This window comes from Ruditapes philippinarum, unplaced genomic scaffold (assembly GCF_026571515.1).
Source record: "Ruditapes philippinarum isolate M1 unplaced genomic scaffold, ASM2657151v2 ctg3989_1_1_1_1, whole genome shotgun sequence".
Taxonomy (NCBI): domain Eukaryota; kingdom Metazoa; phylum Mollusca; class Bivalvia; order Venerida; family Veneridae; genus Ruditapes; species Ruditapes philippinarum.
In genome coordinates, this window is record NW_026856833.1 from 74,815 (window position 1) to 100,873 (window position 26,059).

The 26,059-nt window shown below is 32.5% G+C and overlaps 1 protein-coding gene and 1 long non-coding RNA gene across 2 annotated transcripts; both read right to left on the reverse strand.

Moving 5' to 3' along the window:
• Positions 1-10,552: 10,552 nt before the first annotated feature.
• LOC132747833 (uncharacterized) lies at positions 10,553-18,151 on the reverse strand. Its single transcript, XM_060737359.1, has 5 exons — positions 18,021-18,151; positions 12,436-12,518; positions 11,403-11,474; positions 10,922-11,045; positions 10,553-10,656 (listed from the first exon to the last, which is right to left on the reverse strand). Exons 1-5 carry the CDS (start codon positions 18,070-18,072, stop codon positions 10,553-10,555), a joined length of 435 nt encoding a protein of 144 aa, XP_060593342.1. The 5' UTR covers positions 18,073-18,151.
• Positions 18,152-19,765: 1,614 nt separating this feature from the next.
• On the reverse strand, positions 19,766-23,712 carry LOC132747837 (uncharacterized). Its single transcript, XR_009628168.1, has 3 exons — positions 23,076-23,712; positions 20,505-20,580; positions 19,766-20,294 (listed from the first exon to the last, which is right to left on the reverse strand). It is a non-coding gene; the product is annotated as an uncharacterized LOC132747837 (long non-coding RNA).
• Between the last annotated feature and the right edge of the window lie 2,347 nt (positions 23,713-26,059).

Here is a 26,059-nt window from a genome sequence, read left to right on the forward strand (position 1 = left end):
GTAAATTAACGTACCTATTAATTCGAGCAATTATGCTGTATGCGATATCCTTTGTATATATTACGCTATATACATGTATAGGTTAAACTTTATTAGTACGTATTTACAAAATTAAATTAGGCGCAGCACAGCCGCGCAGCCAATTTAATTTTGTAAATACATACTAATAAATTTTAACCGGCTTAGTGTTTTAAACAGTCGTCTTACTAGACTGAAATCTGTAGTCTTTGAAATATAATCCTTAAGAGAAGCAGTTCTAGCATTGAGATCTCCACAGATAAGGTAGTCAGTATTGTTATATATAGTAACACATTTGTCTAAAAAAACTTTGAAGATCTTCAAATGCATCCGTATCAACGTCATTATAAAATGGTGAACCTTCTGGTAGTAGATATAAACATATATACATCACATAGTTAACTTAATGATCACGCACATAGACAATTATTCACCCATTTTTCTACCTCCAGGTACATACTTTTTTGCCTGACAATAAAAACATTTATATCCATCCAATAAGTTTCCATAATCTGAAATATCATTATCCCATGATTCAATTAGACCAATAATATCATAGTTTACAACATACTCTAGTAATAATGCATTTCGACCTTTTTAACCACCAACATTCCAAGTAAGTATAGAAATATCGTTATCTGCATGACTTTGGCCAATTTCCTATGTCCTGGTATGTGACTGATAATTATTGAGACTTGGAAAATCCATAGATGGTTCATCAAACTTTACCCTTCTTGAAGCTCTTATCAGTACGCTTTGGGTGCTCTAAATGAGGTATCAGTACAGTACACTTTCTCGCGCATTCCCACTTTATTATTTTATTTCAAATAATAAAGTGAGCATACCTGAAAAAGAGCAAAACAAAACATTACACAGTTGACAGAACTTTTTTTGAAATGATATTTACATATCATCTCTACCTTTTATTTTCAAATCCTGAAAATGCAGTTATTATAAAGATGTTGACTCCAGTGGAAAGTGATCGCCATTTTCTGCATCCTCGACGACAAATCTGAAACAATGATCAAATTATTCATTTTTTGCTTTAAACAATGCCTTCGTTTTACAGGAGATTTTGACCAGTAAGCCCAGTAAGCCACCCAGTAAGTCACTACACGTATGAGCATAATATTCTAGCGTGATTAATAGATGGGAGTAGTATTAAGTAAAAATCACAATATGTTCGTTAGTTTTAAAAAACTAATTTATAAAATTTTCTTAGAATCAAATTGGAAGTTGCCGAAATAGTCCGATTGTACATCATTTACAAAATTGTCTATTTGACTACCTGTTAGTACACCTATGTCATTAAAAAACCACCACGCTCAATTTCACTTAATGTTTGGAAAGGAACAAATCAACCTATGTAACTTTTTTACTATTTAACGTAGTATCCATATTGTCCATATTTGTTATGCAGAGCAATTGACAAGCATTTGGCGCTGAATAAGAAAAAGTGCAATGGTTTAGCGCAAACAACATGATTCGTTTATTTTTCCATGGGTTCACTTTTACTTTGCAGAGAAGGAGCAGGGACATCTAATGCGTACTGATACCTCATTTAGAGCACCCAAAGTTTTCCAAATTCTGAAATTAAGAGAACGCCGTTCTTCAAAGAAAAGTTGTGGCGGGCATTCGATATCAGCCGGTGAATTCCGAGTGTTTATTCTGTAACTGTTTTATCGCATGGCCATAACAATTTTTTTTTCTTGGAGATTTACGCTCTATCGTAATATTTGCTTTATTTAAACATAAATCTTTTTAGAAATACCCATAGAAATACACCCATTAGATGCCACTAGCTCCTTTGTGTTGAAGGAACTGGACATAAATAACAATAAATAATTTTAAATAATAAAGTGAGCATACTTGAAAAAGAGCAAAACAAAACATTACACAGTTGACAGACTTTTTTTTCCAAAAATTATTTACATATCATCTCGATCTTTTTATTCCCCAAAACTTGAAAATGCAGTTATTATAAAGATGTTGACTCCAGTGGAAAGTAATCGCTATTTTCTGCATCCTGACCTCGACAATGATTAAATTATTCATTTTTTGCTTTGAACAATGCCTTCGTTTTACAGGAGATTCTGACCAGTAAGCCACTCAGTAAATCACTACACGTATAAAAGTAATATTCTAGCGTAATTATGAATGGATGGAAGTAGTGTAAAGTAAGAATCACTTTAAAAAATACCCGTACAAGATACGTAGTTTTAATTATTTAGGAACGTTCATTTCCTTCAATGATAATTTTGCGATGAATAATGAATATTTATCTGGCAAAGCATTAAAAGCTTTAAATGTTTTATTATATAATTGTAAAAACATACCACTAAGATTAAAATTACTCTGAAAATTGTTTGACTCTTTTGTAGGTTCGATATTATTGTATGGGAGTGAAGTAAATGGTTTTAGTAAGTTTAAGGAAATAGAACGGTTACATTTATAGTTTTGTAAAAGTAAACTGAAAGTACCTATTAATTCGAGCAGGTGAGCTTGAGCGATACCCTTTGTATATTTTACGCTGTTGTAAGATAATCAAATTTTGGTGTAAAATTGTTTATTCTGAAAATATTATTCTTAACAAATTGTACAATTTAGCGGTGCAAGATATAGTTAAAAAGGTCATATGAATTGGATAAGTCGAGTAAAAAGATTCTAGATGACTCTAATATCATAATAATTTTTGACTTATTACCTTATTTTCTATGATAAGTAATTCTAAATGTTTTAGTTATTTGCCATGCTTAATTTTTGTTCTGAGCGTAAATTGAAAGGTTTTTGAGATTTTAACTCGGATCTTCATAAATTTAATAGACCTCATTATTAAGGAGGAATGCAATGCAATTATAACTTTACCCATCTTATTTCTAAGGAATTTCCCATTGTTATTTTCAATGCTTTTTGGTGGGAGTATAACTCGAAAAGTATTTAGGATATCAATTATTTAGGAGATCAATTTTTTAGGAAATCAATTATTTAGAAGATCAATTTCAAATTTTACAGACAAATGTACCTCATGATGGGGGTGTGTTTTTCACAGAGTAAGTGGTTAGATGAATAGTAAGGAGTAAACTGTTCAAGAATTATCGATAACAGTACCTTTTTATTTTTTAGTTATGGCACTTTGTTTTGCTTTTTCATGCTTTATGTTTCATGTTTGTCCAGAAAATAAAACCTCGAAAAGTGTTTGGAATCTCAATTTTAAACTTTATAGGTTGTTAGAGCTTATTGATCCCCCATGACCCCTCCCCCCCCACACACACACAAACCCACCCAGACCCCACCAAAAATGTTAATACATGTTCTAGTATTTTTGTAATATTTACATGATTGTAATGAATTCTTTCATATAATCCACTTGGCAGAACAATAAATTATTTAATTTTTGAAAAGAGCATGTATTACTTCATGCATGTTTATACATGTATTTAGTGATAAAGAAGAATTGCAAGCTTATCAAAACAATTCTCAATGCCGGGTAAAGAGCAATGGTAAATCTTACTTGAAACAGAAAAAAAGGTTATTGAAAATTAGACTTGAAACTAGACTAGACTAAAGAGACTAAAAGTTGAAAAAGAAACGACCGAACCGATAAAAAGAGGTGATTTTCATAGCATTGTAACACCGCAAAACGTCCGTATCGCAAAACGTACGTAAAATGGCCCGTTTTGAGGGGCTTTTCGTTCCTTTTTTTTTGACAAAACATTTTGAACAAAAAGGGCATTGCCCTTTCCCGAAAACCGTTTTTTTTTTAAAGTTTAATTTTTAATTTTTTTAATTTTTTTTGAACAGTTAATTTTTCAGGTTACTATTTGTGGATAATTTAAAGCTCATGAGTTGGGGTTTTTCTGTCTGTCTGTTCATTTTTTTCCAAAGTTCATTTATAAAGCAAAAGGGGGTTTGAATTTTGTCAAGAATTTTTTCCCTTTCAAAAATTTTAAAGAAAAGGGACATATTTTAAAGCCCAAATTATTAAATTTGGGTAAATTAAAACTGCCTTTCATTGAAACCAAATTGACAGATGCCTTTTCATATAATTATGACGGGAAACAAACCCATCTTGAATAGTTCAACTTTTTAATTTATTGACCTTGAAATGACCTTGACCTCAAGGTCCCTATTGAAATTTGCTTAAATTACCATATCTTTGTCATTACAGATATTTGGATATTGATGAACATTTCAGACGTAGAATTGAGTACTGATATCAGTTACCCAGATTGTGACCAAGTACATGAAATGTACTTGCTTTTTATTTGTAATATTCAATGCTGTATACCCTTGTCATGTGGGGCGATATAAGGCCACAATGACCTTTTTGCTTTGTTCTATTATAAAATTACATTGTTCAATTATAAAATTGCATTATGGCATTCAAACAAAAACGTTTAGATTACGATATTTTAAAATATGCTTTAGTTTTTATCAATAGAACACATTGAACTTCTTTTTCATCATTTCCTATGAGAATGTTTGTTATAATATACTCTATTACACATTATCTATATAACTTATAGGCGAAATTTTTTGTTCTTCAGGCGATAATTTAATACGGTTTTAGTAAAGGGTCTGGCTTTCCGACTAACCTATAGATTAAACATTTTTCAAAGTTATATTTTATGACAATTTCAAACTTGCATTTACTAGATTTGTAGATCAAAATATTTGAGCCGCGTCAAGCAGAAAAGCAAAAATGCGCACTATCGTCATTTTTTTCCAAATATTGATGATGTTCAAAAATTACAATATGCTCAAATATGACTAGGCGGCTAAAAGTCCGCGACCCGATAAATGCACTCTTGCTCAAATATGACTAGGCAGCTAAAGCCCCTCCCCCATCACAACAATAGCTCTCATACTCAGATATGACAAGGCGGCTTAAATGTCCCTCCCTCGACAAAAGCTCTCCCTCTCTCTCAAATATGACTAGGCGGCTAAAAGCACCCCATCCCCCGACCCCGCAACAAAAGCTCTCTCTTGCTCGATTATGACTAGGCGGCTTAAAGGCCCCATCTCCATGACAATATAGCTCTCTCGCTCAAATATGACTACGCTGTCAAAAGCCCCCATCATTCCCCCCGTAAAAAATGAACGGTAGAACCAAACCTCCATAATCAACAAAAACGCAAAAAAAAATCATTCCCACTTCTTGATGCAATTATATGAAAAGTTATTGTCAAAAGCAAAGCTTGATTTTAATTTTTTTTTTGTCATTTCACTTAGTCCTATCCCCGGTTCGTCCGTCTGTATAGCCGTCCTTTTTCTGTATATCTATAAGATTACATTTATTTCAATATCACTTTTTATTTTTTTGCTGTTTGCTCCCTGTTTGTTTCCCCCTGTTTGGTTTCCCTATTCAATTAAAAAAAATTTGGGGAAAACATCCCTTCCCCCCCTTAAAAACCCCCCCCAAAAAAATTTCTTTTTTTTTTTTAAAATTTAAAAAAAAAAAAAAATTTCCAGAATTTATGGTAAAAAAATAATTTCCCTTTTAATGTTTATTTCCCCCGTCATATCTTTAACCAAAAACCCCCAATATTAAAAGTGACAGAACCAAAAAAGGGAAACCCCCCCCCCCCCCCGTTTATAATAATATATTTAATCCCAGAAAAATTTTGCAAAACCCAATGCGCCCCGAAAAAACACCCCCTTCTCCCCGAAAAACCCCCAAAGTCCGATATGCCCCCCAAAAAACCGTAAAAATGTTCCGATTTTCCCGCCCCAAAACCCGTCCACACCCGATACGTTTGCGGTACGGACGTTTTGTTGGTGTAACAATAGCATTAAATAAATGCAGACAATACGAAAAGAAGGGAATCATTCAGTCAAACAAGGAAGTATTTATTGCTTCATGATTGCTGACAATAAAAGCCAGTGGCTTAAGAACAGAAATCGTCGTGCCACTGGTAATCCTGTGGATTATGTTGAAGAACCCCTCCACATATTTGCACAGTTTCTGGCCCCCCATGTCCCGCCTCATGATGGTTTGGTTGTTCCCGGGGAAACCCCCAGTCCCCCGAGGCCCCCCCAAGGTCAAAACCCCCGTAGTGTTCGTAACCCATGTGAAGACATTAGTTAAGCCCCCAAAGGTCCCCCCGTGCACCAATCCCAATAACCCAGTTTGGTACTTTTTCCCCTGTAAAAATTATAGAATATTGAAATTAAGTTAACCCCCTTCATGATTTTTCAAAAATTTTCCCCTTCCCCCTGGTTGTTAATTTTCCCCTTGCCCGGGTGGGAATCATTAAAATTTTAATTTTTTAAACCCCCTTTCCCCCAACCCCCCCCCCCGGTCCAGGGCCCCCGAAAGGGGCCGGTTTCCCCCCCCATTTTTTTTTGCCCCACCCCCGACCCCCTTTTAAACCGATTTCCCCCAGTGTTTATATATTGTTGTTGTTATAAATTTGTTTCCGGGGCCCACCTTTTTTTCCCCAGTTTTTCCCGGAAAAGAATTATTAAAGAACCCCCAGTTTTTTGGGTTTAAAGAAAAACCCCAAACCCCCATTTTACTTATGTTTAAAAAAATTTGTTAAAAATTTGAAATCAAAAGTAGTTTTTAAAAATTTTCTAAATCCCCATTAATATTACTTCCCCCAGTTGGCCTGCACCTAAGAAATGGGTTTTTTTTAAGAAGGATTACTTCATCTTTGTTGCCCCCAAAGGACAACAAGTTCCCCCCCTCCAGCCCCCCCTTAGAACATCCCCGGGCCTCTGGCCACCTGGTCCCAATTTCAATATGTGTGTTATATTTTGAATTACACAGGACGTACTTCCCGTTTGAATTTGGGTATGAGGGGGGGCTGGATCCGCGGAAGTGTCACAAGCACCTGAAATGCGAGAATATTAAATTCCTCAGATTATATAAATGTGCTATTATAATTTTACATCTATACATAAGGTAAGAACTTATATTCACAGGTATTCCGCCCCCGCGTTAATTTTCAGTTTATACATAAAGCTTTTAAAAATAGTGAACAATAAATGAAATAATCATATGAAAAATAACGGTTTGCTGCGTTTATGTTTTCTTGCATCAAAAACAACATTAATACTAAGGTGCCAGACATAATATTAGATTTGAAAATATTGACATGAAGTACGTATAGTAACTGCAAGTCTAGATACAGAAATAACGCATCTCCATGACATCTTAGCAAAGAGCTAATATCCTGGATATGTATGCATATTATTTCTTAATATTAAGGGATTTTACTGGCCAGCAGTTTTTGGTACCTACTTTTGAACTCTTTTACTTAGTTGATAATGATGGTAGAACAAATACAAAAATTAACCAATAATTATTTTAAGTTAACCACATAGCACCATCAAAAGAAATGCGAATTAAAGTTGCACGAATGTAAGTCTGAAATTTCGAGAAAAATAATGTAGAAATGTGTAATACACCTGAAAATGCATCAGAAGTCCCATTTAAATGCAGATGAAAAAAATAAAGGGGGGGGGGGGGCATTTTATTAATACAAATTCATTCATTTAATGAAAACAAAGATAGATAGAAAAGGTCGGAAATTTTCTACGAAAAAGTAGAAATGTGTTGTTTTCTGTTGTTTGCGAAATCAACCAAGATTTACCATACATATTAATTATTTTACTGGTTCCCTTGACCCCCATATAGGAGGGGTTAGGTTTTGTGTAAGGGATTTCAACATGCTTTGGTGCTATTGGTCCTTGGAGCGTGTTTCCATAATGTAAGGTGTAATTATATTAGCGGTATAGTCTGCCGTGGATCTTCGGCGATGTGAAACGACTTTATACCTGCTTACATTGTGTCCATGCGTTCCTTAAACGTTCTTTATTAAATCTTTAAATTTATTCTTTATTTTACATATTCTATGCTCTTTTGTTTTTGAAGCGTTTAAAGTTTAAGGTTTAATACCTTTCATTTTAGCAATTAACATACCTGGATTTACGCCGTTTGTGAAACACTTATCGTTACAAAAAATCCTGTTGACAAAACAACTGGTGGACAGTTAACGTGTGTGTGCCGATATTAGGAAAGCTGCACATGCCTAATAATATATAATTTTTTATATATTAATTTTTTCATGTAACATTAATATTGTGGGTGAAAAATATATTGTAAAAATTCCTGTGTTATATTATCATCATATGTCTATGCGTTCACATGTTTTTAAAATTGTACAAAGTTCATCCTCTTTTATATGCTCACTATGCTAACTTCAACAATACATGTCTTTTATATGTGTCATGCATAATATGTAAATATGTTAATTGTATCATGTAACAAGAAACATAAAATGTTTGCGTTACTTAATAAAGAATCTTGAATCTATATTTTCTATTTATAGCCGCCTCTTCAATTATATAGTCAAAAGAACACGGTACTTGCTTTCCTCCTTTTTAAAAAACACACATATTAAAACAAACCAAATACAAAAAACAACAACAACAACAAAAACATTTGCTATCATTAAATACACATTTAATCTTTTTCACTTTTATTACACTAAACTTTGACAATCTGAGAATATTGAAATGAAAGGCAAGAAAATAACTTTTTTATTAAATTGATATAAACAATTTTACCTAATTAATCTTTGTGAAGCCAGTAAAAATATCTTTTTTTCCTTCTTTTTCCATCTTTATTTTTTATACATTTTTTTTTCAAAAACATGACACTGACTTCATCTGTCTCTTCTTGTTCTTTGAGTTATATGTATTGTATTGCATTGTATTGTATTGTATTGTATTGTATTGTATTGCATTGCATTGTATTGTAAATGCTACTATTATTTCATTCTTATAAAAATAAGCTTTAAACCCCTTTGGACTCAAAACATGGGTTGTATACAGTTTTAGAAAAAAAACTAGCAAGTTTTTTTGGGACCAAAACCAATGCAAATCCTTTGGAAAAAAAAAACAAAATTTGAATCATCCAAATGTCAAAATTTTTTTGTTAAAAATTTCGTGAACCCTAGATTTTTTAATTAATTCATGTAAAAATGTGCTCTCTTAATTAAAGTAATGTTTCATATTTACTGATGATTAATTTAAAACGTGATAATACCGTATTACATATACTCCTAGAAAGTTCTATGTGATCTTTGGTGTATTTATCAATTCGTCAGTAATACTTATTCTTCTATTGACTATATTGTAATTGTCAACTGTAACTTTAATGGATTTCACGATGAAACACTGTCACATATATCAACTGTATATAGTCTACTGTAGTCATCAACTGTATATAGTCTACTGTAGTCATCAACTGTATAAAGTCTACTGTAGTCATCAACTGTATATAGTCTACTGTAGTCATCAACTGTATATAGTCTACTGTAGTCATCAACTGTATAAAGTCTACTGTAGTCATCAACTGTATAAAGTCTACTGTAGTCATCAACTGTATATAGTCTACTGTAGTCATCAATTGTATATAGTCTACTGTAGTCATCAACTGTATATAGATAGTCTACTGTAGTCATCAACTGTATAAAGTCTACTGTAGTCATCAACTGTATATAGTCTACTGTAGTCATCAACTGTATATAGTCTACTGTAGTCATCAACTGTATATGGTCTACTGTAGTCATCAACTGTATATAGTCTACTGTAGTCATCAACTGTATATAGTCTACTGTAGTCATCAACTGTATATAGTCTACTGTAGTCATCAACTGTATATAGTCTACTGTAGTCATCAACTGTATATAGTCTACTGTAGTCATCAACTGTATATAGTCTACTGTAGTCATCAACTGTATATAGTCTACTGTAGTCATCAACTGTATAAAGTCTACTGTAGTCATCAACTGTATATAGTCTACTGTAGTCATCAACTGTATATAGTCTACTGTAGTCATCAACTGTATAAAGTCTACTGTAGTCATCAACTGTATATAGTCTACTGAAGTCATCAAGTATATATAGTCTACTGTAGTCATCAACTGTATAAAGTCTACTGTAGTCATCAACTGTATATAGTCTACTGTAGTCATCAACTGTATAAAGTCTACTGTAGTCATCAACTGTATATAGTCTACTGTAGTTATCAACTGTATATAGTCTACTGTAGTCATCAACTGTAATATAGTCTACTGTAGTCATCAACTGTATATAGTCTACTGTAGTCATCAACTGTATATAGTCTACTGTAGTCATCAACTGTATATAGTCTACTGTAGTCATCAACTGTATAAAGTCTACTGTAGTCATCAACTGTATAAAGTCTACTGTAGTCATCAACTGTATAAAGTCTACTGTAGTCATCAACTGTATATAGTCTACTGTAGTCATCAAGTATATATAGTCTACTGTAGTCATCAACTATATATAGTCTACTGTAGTCATCAACTGTATATAGTCTACTGTAGTCATCAACTGTATAAAGTCTACTGTAGTCATCAACTGTTGTCAGATTTGGTACACTTGCAAGTTCATAGCAATTATAATTAAATTACAGAAATTTAATGTATTATAAAGAACACTAAAAAACTTTTAGTACGACTTCATTGCCGTTGCGTTATATGACAATTGTATAGAAAATTCATACCTCCGACTCTTGACAAATTGTGACGTCACTACACGTAGAAGGGTCCCTCGTAGCATCGCATGTGAAACAATAAGGTCCTCTTTTGTCCCGCGATACAACTATAAGAACATAAAGATTCAATTCTTAAACCTTTTAGAATATACAGATGTTTTCGACTGGTATATTTGATACTAAAACCTGAACATGCGGCACAGTTCTATCAAATCATTACGAAACTGGTTGTTTTATACAAAAAAAAACAACAACAAACAAACAAACAAAAGCATAAAACAAACAAACAATAAATATATTGGTGTTATAAGTTGGTTATATAAGAGGGCTATGATAACATTGTAGTAATGAACGTAAAGTCAGGAAGTTTACCCTGTGTGTTGCAACCCTGTATGTTACAGTAATCCTTGTTGCAGCATTCAACACAAGTTGTTACAGCGGTGTCACGTATCGACATATCTCGCCTCCCTACTATAGTTCCAAGTGCGGGGCAAGTCTTTACAACAACATGTTCAATATGTAAATGGTATACATGTATTTCTCAAACACTAGTAAAATTATCATTCTTATAAAGAATTAGGTTTGCGTCTTTACAATCAGAAATAAAGATTCGGTATCTCTTTTAAGAAACATTATGCTATACAAGTACATGATGTAGTTTAAATAAGAAATCGCATCAATCATATCTAAGAGATATATTTCCTTTTCTTGTTTTTCATTTACTCGAACATATTTTTGTTTTTGTTTTCTCTTATTCATGTATTTAACAATTCAAAATTACCCGAAGATATTTTATAATATGTGTTGTATACTATTCACAAAATAACAATCATAATAATAATAATAATGTTACGGTTTTAGCTCGGCATCCTAAACTGTAGAGTACAGTGCCATCATATTGGACATACTGTCTGATGGAGCAAACCTGAATTTAAACGAAACTCTCTGCTGTACAATAATTATATTCATTGAAATAAAAATTTAAAACATATGAATTTTAACAAAATATGTACTCATATTTGAAAGAAATTAACAAGATAAAAGATAAAATAAATAATCGTTACTGATTAAAATAAACTGGTTGAAGGTCAGTAAATTGTTTTTGTTGATCAGTCTACAGCTAAACAAAATGGGGCCTGTTTGCTGATAATTAAAAATACTTTAAAAAGATACAATGTACAATATATGAAAATCATTACTGTTAAAACTAAAAACCCCTTACTGTTTAGGGATACAGTTTTCTTTTACTATCTAAAACAAATTTGCCATTGTTACTTTATAAAAAATATACGTTACTTATAAGAATTAAATAGACAAAACTATACCGATACAGTTTAAAGCTAAATAACAAATTTGTTATCGCTGTGTTCAAGTTAAAATTGATTTTGTTATTGAAACTATTTAAAACTGAATACGAAAATAGTCGCTGTGAGATAAAAAAAAAATAATATTTTAAGTAAATGTTCGTTTCTGTTAGAAAGCAACTAAATCGAGTGCAGAATGAGTGCAGAGTCAATGCTGAATTTATTTTGTATTCAACGAGTTGAATAAATCTATTAATGTAGGTACACGAATATAATAGTCTATTTACCACATATCCAAAGAAGAACTCATGTGCACGACCGTGCAACACCAATTTTCGGAGTCTCAAAAGCGGCACGGGTATGTAATAAAATAATGCCCTTAATCCGTATTCGGTATTTTGTTTTGATAGTTACATTCATGAAATAAAATTGCTTAATCAATCATCTATTTTGCGATCTTGTGCATTTTAGTTTAAAAATTCTAATGGTTGAGGTATACAGATATAATTCGTAATATGATGAATTTTATTGCACAAGAAGCTATATTTCCAACATGGTCACATGATATTGCTATGGACATACCTGATCTGGTCCACAAGTTTCAACTTTAGTACATAAACCAGGATCTGCTATGTCTGTACAATGGAAGCATCGCTCTGCTCGTACTGGAAGAAAACACATTTATACAAAAAACCATTTTTTCTCTGATTGCTCCCACCTGATATTTTCCACAACCTAATAGAAATTAGGTTGAAACCCTTTTTTAAAATTATTGTTCATCTACCATAGCATAAACAGTGTAATGTTGACACATTTTTGGCGATTGGTTTCAAATATTTCTATTCAAAAGTCAGTTTTTCTTATTATTTTTTATAAAATGGAAAATGGTCCCAGTTGGACCCGATATAGATTTCTAAAAGATCCTCCCTCTGGGACTCAGAAAGTTTGCTACGGAATACATGGAATACATAGTAAATTATAATTATCTAAAGAATATAATATTTTATTGAAATGCACTTTTTCACTAGACACAAGTCCATCCTTTGTTCTTCTATGTTTTGATAAAGAATGATCTTTGATTGCCCAAATGATAAAGAGTTAGATATATAAACTTATTGAAAGATGTTGATTGATCAGATGAAAATTTAATTTGCATCTGCTTTTAAGTCGCACTGTATTGACAACAACATGGGGACCTGAATTTGTTAAATAAATGCTGAATAAAATATTGTGTTCATAATTTAAACCGTAATGCATTAGATCTACTCGTGATTTGAGTTTTATAAAACATAAAAATGGTAAGTTTAAGAATATGTATACAATATCTATCGGATGATTTGAGTAGTTTATTCAAGAACAACATGTAAAACATATTTGTCAAGAAGTTAAAAATAGATTTGCTGCCATTCCATGTCACATAAAACATGTTTCACGATTATTGAAAACTTTGGCAATTTAAAAACTGAAAGATATGTATGTTTTACTATCTAAAATAATAAAATAAAAATAAATCAGAAAAACAATAATCACAGTTATTTCTTTTAGGAGAACTTCTAAAAATATATGAATAAAATGTCAGGAAGAACTAGAACTGCCACTATAATGGCGTGAATACCCCCGCATACCACTTTGTCAGAATCAACAGTGGCCATTTAGAGCTCAAAGACAACCTCCCTGCCAAATCTGAGGTTACTAAGCCAGTGCATTGCTAAGTTATGTATTCTACATGCTTCAAATGTGAAAATCTCAAAATCAATACACTGTGGACAGGACATACTTAAGCAATTAAGAAGAAAAGCTTTTTTTGTCAAGGCCCCTGTGACCTTGACCTTTGACCCAGTGACCTCAAAATCAATAGGGGTCACCTTATAGTCATGATCAACATCCATGGCAAATATGAAGACTGTGGGTCAAAGGAATCTTAAGTTAATGGGTGGACAAACATTTTGAAGTCAAAGTCCCTATGACCTTGACCTTTGATCCAGTGACCTCAAAATCAAAAGGGGCCATCTACTAATCATGATCAACATCCATGCCAAATATGAAGACTATGGGTCAAAGGAATCTAAAGTTATTGGGCAGACAAACTTTTTTAAAGTTAAGGCCAATGTGACCTTGACCTTTGACCTTGTGACCTCAAAGTCAATAGGGGTCATCTACTAATCATGACTAACCTCCATGCTAAATATGAAGACTGTGGGTCAAAGGAATCTTAAGTGATTGGGCGGACAAGCTTTTTGAAGTCAAGGCCCCTGTGACTTTGACCTTTGACCTGGTGACCTCAAAGTCAATAGGGATCATCTACTTATTATGACTTGCCTCCATGCCAAATATGAAGACTGTGTGTCAAAGGAATCTTAAGTTATTGGGCGGACAAGCTTTTTGAAGTCAAAGCCCCTGTGAGCTTGACCTTTGACCTGGTGACCTCAAAATCAATAGGGGTCATCTACTAATCATGACTTACCTTCATGCCAAATATGAAGACTGTGGGTCAAAGGAATCTTAAGCTATTGGGCGGACAAACTTTTTGAAGTCAAGGCCCCTTTGACCTTGACCTTTGACCTAGTGACCTAAAAATCAATAGGGGTCATCTACTTATCATGACTAACCTATGCCAAATATGACGACTGTAGGTCAAAGGAATCTTAAGTTATTGGGCGGACAAGCTTTTTGAAGTCAAGGCCCCTGTGACCTTGACCTTTGACCTAGTGACCTCAAAATCAATAGGGGTCATCTACTTATCATGACTAGCCTCCATGCCAAATATGAAGTCTAAGGGTCAAAGGATTCTTAAGTTATTGGGCGAACAAGAAAAAACCGACGGACAGCCGGACGGCCGGACAGCCGAACGGCCGGACGGACGGACAAGCTGATTCCAGTATACCCCCTTACAACTTTGTTGTGCGGGGGTATAAAAATGTGTATATAAACTAAAAACAACAACATAATAACATCACTAAAGGTTTTATCATTTAGTAAGAACTGTGCAAAAGATAATATATGTCAATTTTTTTAATTATTTATGAAGTTAAGTTTACTCAAGCTATAGAAATTTACATTTCAAGATACTCAAGATTTTTTATTATTCACTCAATACACAATACATATAAATATGAGGTACTGCAGTAAATAACAAATTACAAATGTTAACGAGGTTAATAGAATGTAACTCACACATCTTATAATATTCTTTTAACAAATACAGGAGATAGTTAAACATTAATACAAAATAAAACGAATTATTTCAAAAATATTTATCAAAGTTTAATATAATAATTTAGTTCAATATGTTTCTAAGATCATTTTTATACAAATGCAAAGATTTTTTATATATCACATAATTAGAGAGATCAGTGTTCATTCATTTATCAACCTTTATAATATTTGTATTTCCATATAATAGATTTCAGAGATATATCTTTTTCTATCCCTATAACTACTATTAACCCTTTCCCCCATGAGCATATTGTGAAAAATGGCCGTTTTCACTGAAAAGCCTCCTGTTACAAGTTCAAACTGCTATGAAACTATGAAAAATGCTTCAATACTAATCAAACTTGGCACAAATGTTGACTGGACCATTGCCTTTGTAACGACAGGCTCAGTCTTAAATTTCCTGTTACCATGGCAACGAGGGGACATCTAAAAATTGCCAAAAATCACTATTTTGCCTCGTTTTTTTCCATCAAAATTTATTTCAAAGTGCTGCAACTGCTCAAGGGATTGAGATAGAGTCAAAGGCTTTTCAGTGTTGGTTAAACGTTACATTATGATCGACCTGGGGTCATTTTTAGCCTTTCACAAGTCCAAAATTTTATGAGGGGGACTCCGCCCCCTTTCAAACCCCCCTAACATTTCCTCAGTTACCTCATTTAACTCATTGCCTATATTATCTAGCGTCTCTATAGTCAAAAGCTTTGAGTAGATATCAAAAAGCCTATCTTCCTATCTTATTAGTACAATAGACATGTGCTTTATCTTGATCAAATATCGTGACTTTATTTAACTTTGGTGTTGAGTCATTTGAAGGCTTGTTGCAAAAATCTAATAAAAGTGAGATCGGGCAATGGACATCAGAATACATAGGGCAAAAATCGTGCACAGTCAAACTATCAACAAACTTAAACATATCAGATGTACAAATAAAATAATCAACGCTTCTAACATTTTTACAGGTACAATTGCCATTTAAATCACCGTTCGTTCTACCATTCAATATATAAACATATCATTTGCTTGTAAAAATTCGACAAATCAATAGTCATAATTATTAGCACATCTATATCACAATTATTTCTTTGTCACTTAACAGTATAGTGCAATAATTAAACTTTTCAATGTTTTCGTTCAGTTCAAAGTATATATCATCTAGATTATTGACATTAAAAATATCATAATTCGTTCAACAATATCATTAAGTAATTTTGTTCTGGAGTTCCAATCCCCAAACAAACATATATTAGCAGAGTTTTCTGAAAATTTCTCTATTTCATATTGTATTTCTGAAAATGGGTCTGGATTGGAAAAATCTGAGTTTTCTGGTGGCACGTATACTACACCATACAAAGTATTTTCATTTGCATTTATTTTATCGGAATATTGAACCATCAAACTAAGCTACTGGCACTCTCTAAAATCATTAAATATGGACTTAATGTTTCTTAACACAAAGAACAATACCACCAGACTTACGTTTTGCAATTTGTTTTCTGTGCTTAAAAAATAGATGAAACCCATCTAGATCTTCAATTGTATCCAAATTGTCTTACTTTGTTTCTTGTTAGCCTATAATGTCAAATTGCTGAATAAAAGAAATGAATTCAGGGTAAATTTGCTTAGACTTTAACACGCACACTTTTATAGAACAAAATTTTAAGGTTTGTGACACATATTGGTCATGTACACATGTACATTCCAGCACCCTTCATTCACACTAATTTTCAACACCCAAACATAATGATCCGCATACGAACGACAAAAAAATCACCGATTTGCATATATATATTATTTCGATTCTAATTACCACATCAACAAATAAATGCTGCCGTACCTGATATTAAGCAAAATTGGGAGTACTTATATTAAGCGCGTCGGATTCTTTTAGTGGTTACGTCACATATCTAAATATAGAACGTCAACTGTGACTCTATGTATATGTTTGTGTTCATATCCGTGCTGTTCTACAGAAATAAGAAAATTCGACGGGAGCGATAGCGACAGGAGAATGTTTCTAATTTCTGTAGAACAGCTACGGTTCATTATTATTCACTTAATTACGTCAGTGCTACGCGGTTCTATGAAGTACTATGAAACATAGTTCTAAATTCTGGAAACAAAGTGATCCCTCGGAAGCATTAATCACAACAAAATAACATAAGAATTGCAGACTCGGTTTGATTGAGTCTGTACATGAGGGATAATGAATAAGTGCAACATCCCTCACGCCCCCTAGCACCGGCTTGAGCGGTACTCAATTCTCAACACTTTATAGTGTTGGCATCAATGATCCCGAAGGACCAGAAAATATAACAACACTGAAGTGAAGTACGGGGCAACATTTTACGGCTGCCACACGGCACTTGACACCTGCTTTTGTGAAGTACAAAATTCTGGAAACAAAGTGATCCTTCGGAAGCATTAATCACAACAATATAACATAAGAATTGCAGACTCGATTTGATTGAGTCTGTACATGAGGGATAATGAATAAGTGCAACATCCCTCACGCCCCCTAGCACCGGCTTGAGCGGTACTCAATTCTCAACACTTTATAGTGTTGGCATCAATGATCCCGAAGGACCAGAAAATATAACGACACTGAAGTGAAGTAGGGGGCAACTTTTTACGGCTGCCACACGGCACTTGACACCTGCGACTATGAACGGTATTCGACATAGAATCGACTTTTGTTCCTCTATGAAAATCAATGCACAGAATTTTGAAGAAATACAGCGTTTTCATTGGATGACAAATAAATTGGACACTAAAGTATAATATTGCACGGTGTACCGTTCAAAGTCATTCATGTTGGCCGTCGTGGTTATATTCCTGCGCATCTGAACTAGGACCGTGCAATATTCTACGGCAATGCACTCAAAATTGACATCTATTTCCTAAACAAAATATCTTATAAATGTATGTAAGATAATTGGAACTCTTCAACTCACCAAAATAGAACGCCCCAATTAAGCCGATTAATTTAAAATTCACTGCAAACATTTCTTCCCTTTTGCAAATATAGTAAGTAAGGTCAGATAAATCATATCATGAATTAATATGTCACATGATTTGTGCAATCAGAGTTTCTCAAATATAGGCCAGAGCGTCATCAGTACATTGATAGAATAACAATTTCAATGTTTATCTCTGCAAGCACCAAGAATCGTGCTGTAAAGGTCCAAGTTTTAAAGACAGTTTACAGCAAGTTGCCAAGTTCAATTCAAAGATTACACGTTAAAGCAAATAATTCACGTCTTGAAACAAATATCGGTAGAACCAGTGCGCGCACACTATTTAATTACTGAAAGTTTGAATAATAATAATATGTATCAGTCACTCAACTCAAATATTATTGGAACATTTATGAATTAATATTACAGTGAATTTGCACGCATAAAAGTGATGTTGCATAAAAACTAACTTAAAATGAAATTCAATTTTAGTATAAACATACGTATATATTGTATAAACCAAGCCATGAATTGTTGTTCAAACAAACACGCATGTCTTTAACCGTATATATACCTGCTTTCCTTTCACTAAGTTTGAAAAAAGAGCGATCTTTTTTTAATAGAGACTTTTATTTTGACATCTTTAACAAAGATTTTCTAATACGATGCGAAAAAGAAATGTTCTTTGTATGAATATGTCTGCAATGGTGCCAGCAAAATATTCTTAAGTGTTCAATTTTGTATTGTGAGCGAATACTTTTACAACTTGCTTAAAGCACTAAATGCGACGGCCTGAAGTACAAGCATAAGGAAAATGAAATGCGATATATCAAGGTTTCTTATTTATTTGATGTATTGTGCATCTCTGTAGTAATATAATTGATTGTAATAAAAATATATTGAAAAATTTTGTTGTACAACGTACACCCAAATTAGAGAACATGTTAGCCAACGCGCCATTCGCCTAATCATAATTTCAAACAGGTGCACGCGAGGTATACAGTGTACAGTCTTTGATGACCAAAAGTCAACATAATTTACAAATGACTGATTGGTTGATTGTTTGATTTAATAAATGAATGATTGCATATAACCATACAATGCATGTACTTTCAACATGGTTGCAAGGAGGTCAAATTGTATTCATTGTTAAAGTCCCATATCTATAAACGTCTATAAAAGGAACAGTATCAAAACACGAAACGACCCTGATGCACTTATCCCAGCAAACACAAGACGTCATACTGACGTCAGATTTAAGTCAGGTTCTGACGTCGGATGACGGTCGGAAAAACGGTTGGATTTGAAAGTTTTTTTGACGTAATAATATGACGTCAGGTAGACGTCAGAATCTAACCATTATTTAACCTTCTTCTGACCAAAATCTGACCATTATCTAACCATTTTCCGACCTCAATCTGACCATTTTCCGACCTGAATCTAACCAGTTACTAAACATTTTCCGACCTCAATCTGACCATTTTCCGACCTAAATATTAACCCTTTTCTGTCCTAAATCTGGTCATTTTCTGACCTTCATTTGATCATTCCCCTAATCTTTTTTGTTTCACCACGTCATAAATATGTTCTGGCTAATCCTGATTTGATCGAATTTAATGTAACTCATTCTATTAAGTAACTTTCCCTCCTATGAAATGTATAACAGAAAACTAAAAGAAAAATATGTTTTATGCTTTTTTAATTTAAAATGAAAGTTGCAATTTTAAGCTGATACATACAATTTTAGTAAATTCTGCAAGGTTAAATAATTTTCATAAATTAAACAAAATAAAACATAAAATAAGTTAATTACAAAACAAAAAGGGATTACAAATACAATGACATAAATGAAACTAAGAAAATATATACAAATATTAAAGAACACAACAATGTATGCACATTTCTATCAAAGTTTGCCTTATCAAATAAAATAATGAAAATATTATAATTTTAAGAAAAGTGAAAAAGATTCTGATAATAATGTTTCAAGCAATTAATGACAGAATTTCAGTATTTTAACTATATTTCTACAGCATTTCTAAAACATTTAGTGCCATTTTGCATATTTTGACCTCCTTTGATAATTGTCAGAAATGTATAAATTGCTGCCTTTTAGTTACTTCACAAAGTTATACTTTTAGATATCCATGAGAATTAGCACGAATTTTGAGGTGTGATGCTTTAAGATATGACCTTCTTTCAGCACCCCTCGTCTGTCCGGAGGATATGTAGCGTTTGTAGCGTCCAATAGCGTGTGTGACATCATTTTCACTGAAAAAAAAGAAATTTATGAAACATGTAAAAATAACAAGCAAAAATGTTTTCATGGTTATCTTAACTTAATGAACAATTTTGCCAACTTTTTATGAGAGCTTTAACAAAAATTAAAAGTAAACATAAATACTGAACATTTAAAAAGCCGCTTTTAAACTCCAGTTTAGTATGGATTAAAGTATGTTATAGAATTTACAAAAATCTTACTGTCATATGTTTCTTTTTACATATTCACGTGTTTCCGTCCCTCCGACCTTTGAGAGCATGTCCAACACTTAACTACCTGAAAAGAAAATTATATTCTAACTTATGTTACAGTATATTCTACGTTTGAAATAGAACAGTTACGCAAGTCTTAAGGTGACAACAGACACTTTCCGTGGTAATCACATAAATGTCATTTAAACCAACTTATTTTAGTAATAATTGTTATTTATTTAATCTTTGTGCATTAAATGTCGTTGATCATCATAAAAAATAACATATTTGAAAAAAATGTCTTTGTAAATGATTGATTTTTAATAAAAATCCTAAAATTTTAAATCGTCATATCAAAGTCATTTTTTATTTTTTTGTCATCAAACTTTTGGAAAATAAACATACTTATAATATCTGGGGAACCGTGTCTCAAATTTTGTCTATCTTTTCTCAAAAAAATATTACGTAACGTCAAACATTTTATGCGACTTTTTTCACCATACATATTACGTAATTAAAGATAATTAAGTCGCTGATTGAGCAAACAAAAATCCCTGACACGGTTCCCTCCGTAAATGAATTCCCTTTCATGTGCTTTAAACCGCATGTTAATTGCTTGATTATTAAAAAAGTTATGCCGATTCAAAGTTAGTCCGATCCGCATCAAACGAAGTGTCATAAATTGGCTGTTCTCTCTCGGACCCCTACGTTTCACGCTAAATAATTACATAATACACAAATATCGCACCAGAGAGGGTCACAAGTTGCGGTAACATACACTAACAACATTTTATGACCCAGTGACATCTGACCAATTAAAAAGTTGCTGATTAATATCAGTTTATAACAGAAATTTCTTCACATCTTAACGTGATTTACCGTTAGTCTGGTATCGGTTGCACATGTCACGTGACTTTCGGTAAAATTTGAGGCACTCGGTGGGGGGAAATGGGACGTATTTGTGCACCGCTAGCGGGGTATTTAATTGTTTCACATTTGAAGTTTATTATTATTATCATCAGCATTGTTATTATATTATGCCAGTGTTACTCTATCTGTGTACTTGTGTATGAAATTCCGTTAAAATATAAATTAAAATAACAAAAAAACTGAGCTTCTGGCAGTATTTTAAAGTCCATGGTAGATGTACAAATAAGAACGGGATTTTATATATTTTTTCCTCCAAATTGATATAAATGCTTCACATATTTTAATAGAAATAAAAGGTATCACTCGATCATTATGATCTGACCTTCTTGACTTCTATTATCATGAAAATCATCTATGCACGGCATAGAGATCCAGTTTCTACTGGGATATACAATAAATTCCAAACTTTCTCCCAGGTTTATTAGTACTGTGTTCGATTTACTAGCGAACAATTTTTTCAAAGCATTCACTGATAATTTATTTTATTATCTTTTTTATTGATTCATAGAGAAATAATCATCCTTAGACAACCTAAAATGGTTTAGAAATTTGTCAGGGAGACCTTACCACAAGTCATATAGGCGTTCACATAAAAAATGTTGTCTGTTTTTGTTGTTGTTTTACTTGACATTGTTAGAAAACGAGGTTGAATGTAAAGCAAGCCCTTGAATCCGTACAAAAGTCCATAAACTCAATGTAATATCTATCAGATTAACGGGACAGACAAATTATTTTCACACATTATGGATATTTTAGCAACTATATTTTTAATCAACCCCGTGGTCGTGCGATTTGTCGCTATGCTTAGTTATTTATGTTTCATACATTATGTTACGTACATTGGCCGACAATTTCTTATTTTATAAAAAAAGGCTAAATAAAAGGTAGACGATATTCATAAAAGATGTACGGTATTTGTACGATACATGAATTACGAGTAGTATGGACCAGTATGGACCGGTAATTCACGCATATATGGAACTACCGATTTCCCTCATTGATGCCTCAACAGGGGGCGGAGCGTTATCGATAATTGACAGGTTACGCGATAGCAGATAAAAATAGTACAGGTACCGTTTTAAAACGTTTAAAAACACATTTTTTGGACTAACTTCTTCCAAAATTAAATCACGAATGTGTTCAGAAAAGGTTGATAAATATACTAAGCAAAAAATCTCATTTTAGGTATTTTCAGTGATAATTGACTCCGTTGTCACCTTAAATATTTCATAGTTTTAAATTAAAGATTAAATGCCGAAATGTCTGAATCCAAAACGTCTTGGGTTATTTGGGACCGGAACGTTTTGGGTTATTTGGGACCGAAACGTGTTGGTCCGAAATGCTCGAAATCGTACAAATTCATTCTCAATTCTCAGATTTTAACTGACAAAAACATCACAGTTTAACAAAAATATGAAAACTAAGCATTCTCTTTGGTAGTACTGAAAGGAATATTATAAACTCTTTACAAGCAGAGTTAAAACATGTCAATTTTAAAAAGATTTATTATTAGACATTAATTTATCGCGAATTTGTGTGACATTTTACTTCAGCTGTTCAAATAATGATAATTAAATTTAAGAGTGCTTGCAATCATGCAATTATTTATCTAATACAAAGTAGAAATAAATCTAAATAAATTGAACTGACCTTTTTGTTCAAGAAAATCTATAATATTCACTTTATCAGTGCATCCCGATTCCTGCCTGACAGCCAAAACGTAACGCCTACGAATTTGAATTTCCATCCACGTGACTTTAGATTCGAATTATAGGTTAATTACGTTTTCTTTCCCTTTTCTGTCACTATGATTAAATGTTAAAGCACTATTAAAAAACTCGTGATTTTGATACATATAATGTACAACAAATGATAATATTATAACGTTAAATGATTGGAACCTGTAAACAGATCTGTGGCTATAAATAGATTTCATAACAATAACACATGTAACTTGCCTATATACAGCGCCACCTATATGTTTTATTAGGTTGCAGCGCCGCGATCTTGGTCTGTATTTATATAAGAACATTTCATTTGTAATCCAAATAACATTTGAAAAAAAGTTTAAATGATTACAACAGCGAATAAGGATTATTTTCTGTTATTTTTTTACCTACCGTCAGGACACCGACCAGAACCTGATGTTAGTTCCACGTCAAAAAGAAACGTCTATTAGACATCGGTATTTTAACGTCAGATTTACGTCGTATTTTGGTCGCCGACGTCGTGACCAAAATCTAACATTAATCCGACGTTATTTTAACGTCATGTGTTTGCTGGGTATCATGTCAAGATAGTTAATTCCAGTTTATGACTTTTTCACACTTACGAGATATAATGTAAAATAGTAATACAATGTACATATATATAACGTAAAACGTGCTTGATTACCAGGAGCACATGGAAATCTGCACATAAATATAACGTCATTCGTTAAAGTTTACATTATTTTTCTTATTATATGGTTTGATGACGTCATAAATGAGAGCTTATGTTTATGAGGCAAAAACATCAGTAAAACATACTTAAAACCCATAAAAAAGCATGAAATAAATAAAAAAAATTGTTTGTTTTGTATGTTGGATCAAATTATATTCCACCCGTTTTTATTGCGCAGCATAAACATTTAGCTTGTTCTACATTCAGGGCTGGGAATCAAAACTGCGTCGTATCCTACAAAATATAAACAAACGCCGCCATCTTGGAACGAAAAGTGTATGTTTTTGTTTATAACTCTTTTTGTTATAAATGACTGAACACAAGATATACGTATTAACACGCTACACTATTTTCCGCTTCGTTCGGTATATAGTGCTTGCACAACTATTTTGTAGAACAAAAGTTATAGCGAACTTGCAACTCGAAGCGGGGCAGAAATTTTATGAAAATTTGTGGATACGACGCAGTTCATATTGCTTTATCTATCGTTTTGCCTTCAAATTAATTATATACTCGTTTTCAGAGTTCACCATGAACGTCAAAACATAATTTTGCATCATTTACTTAACTTTCATTTAAAAGAGATGTTTATTTTCCAAAAAAAATAATGATTTTTACGAAATGATACGACGCAGTTGAAAATAAAATATGATACGACGCAGTTGTATTTTCATTGCAGTTAAACTATTTAAATTATGTGCTAGGTATGCCAATAACGTCCTACAACATTTTTTGTTTACAACTTAAGTCAAAAGCAGAGGTCACTAATTGGTTTCATAAAAATGGAAATGTAATACAATTCTATTAAGGCTGCATTTTTCGGTCGCATTTTAGTACTAATCATAAGCATCTACAAATTCCGAAAAGCTGTATCAAATGCAATATACATTGAAACACGTGATCGCACACCCATATGACAACGTGTTCTAGTGTTGCCTTAGCATGCTTATAAACTTGTTCACGTGAGTTCGAAATGGGAGTGATTACTATTTTTGATACAAAATTCAATATTCTAGTGTAACCTCCACTGGACCCTGTATTAATCAGGAATTACTTTTTTCTTAAAAAAAAAAAAAAGAGAAAAAATTACAAATTTTGAAAAGGTCTCTCGCTATCGGGAATGCGCAAATTGCATGCCTACCGTTGTTACTTGTAATGAGCAATAATTTCCGTCAATTCCATTATTACTTATGTCTTTTAGGTGCCAATTTTATTGTATTCATTTTCTTAATAATCGACGAGGACAGATGAGCTTTATTATTTGAAACTGAACATTAAATTTTTTAAATTATATTATAAATGGTTAAGCTACAATATATTTTTGCAAGTAGATTATGCTTTCCGTTTAGTCATTTTATGTTCAGCGCCGCGGAACTTTACCCCTGCGTTTCTTTATCGTCGATGAGGAAAGTTCTACGGAATGTATTTTTTTTCTATATTTGCACTTAAATCATTCTTCTCCATCAAAAAAACTTTTCAAAATCGAGTTACATATGATACAACTACAAATTATTTTGTAAAAAAGGTGTCCGTTTTGCAAAGGTATTTACGCTATGCACCGATAAATTTGATACAGATATAGGCAGACATGATCTTTCAACAGTATTGAAGAATTATTAAGTTTTCACAATATTGAACAGAAAATGTCAGATTATCGTATCGAATTTTCAACAGACTAGATACATGACATCTTAACATACCTTCATACTAAAGTGTGATTTTTATTTGATAATGAATTGCCTGAAAACTTAAACAAAAGTTTTCAGAAAATGACTTCACAGAGGATTACCCCCTGTTTACATTGAAAATTTCTCTGCTATACATGTATATACCGAAATAAGAAATTTAAATTTTATTCTCTTTATAATTATTTCAAATATTTATAATCTTAAAACTTCACGCCAGAAGTTAATAAAAAAGCTGCTTATTTGTACAGCTGACGTTAACAAATTTTGTTGAAAAAAACAAATCAGACAGGTGTGTGAATTTAAGTTAATAGATTTCTACATATTTTTTTTTTTGCGAAAAAAATTGGGGATAATATTGAACATACAGGAAAATATAAGAAAATATTTCAGATATTATGATCAATAAGGTAACATGTTCATGTTTAACTGAAAAGTAGCTTCCGCAATGTTAACTTTCAAATTAAATGTTATATTGGACATGACACATTGTATTCTAAATAATCA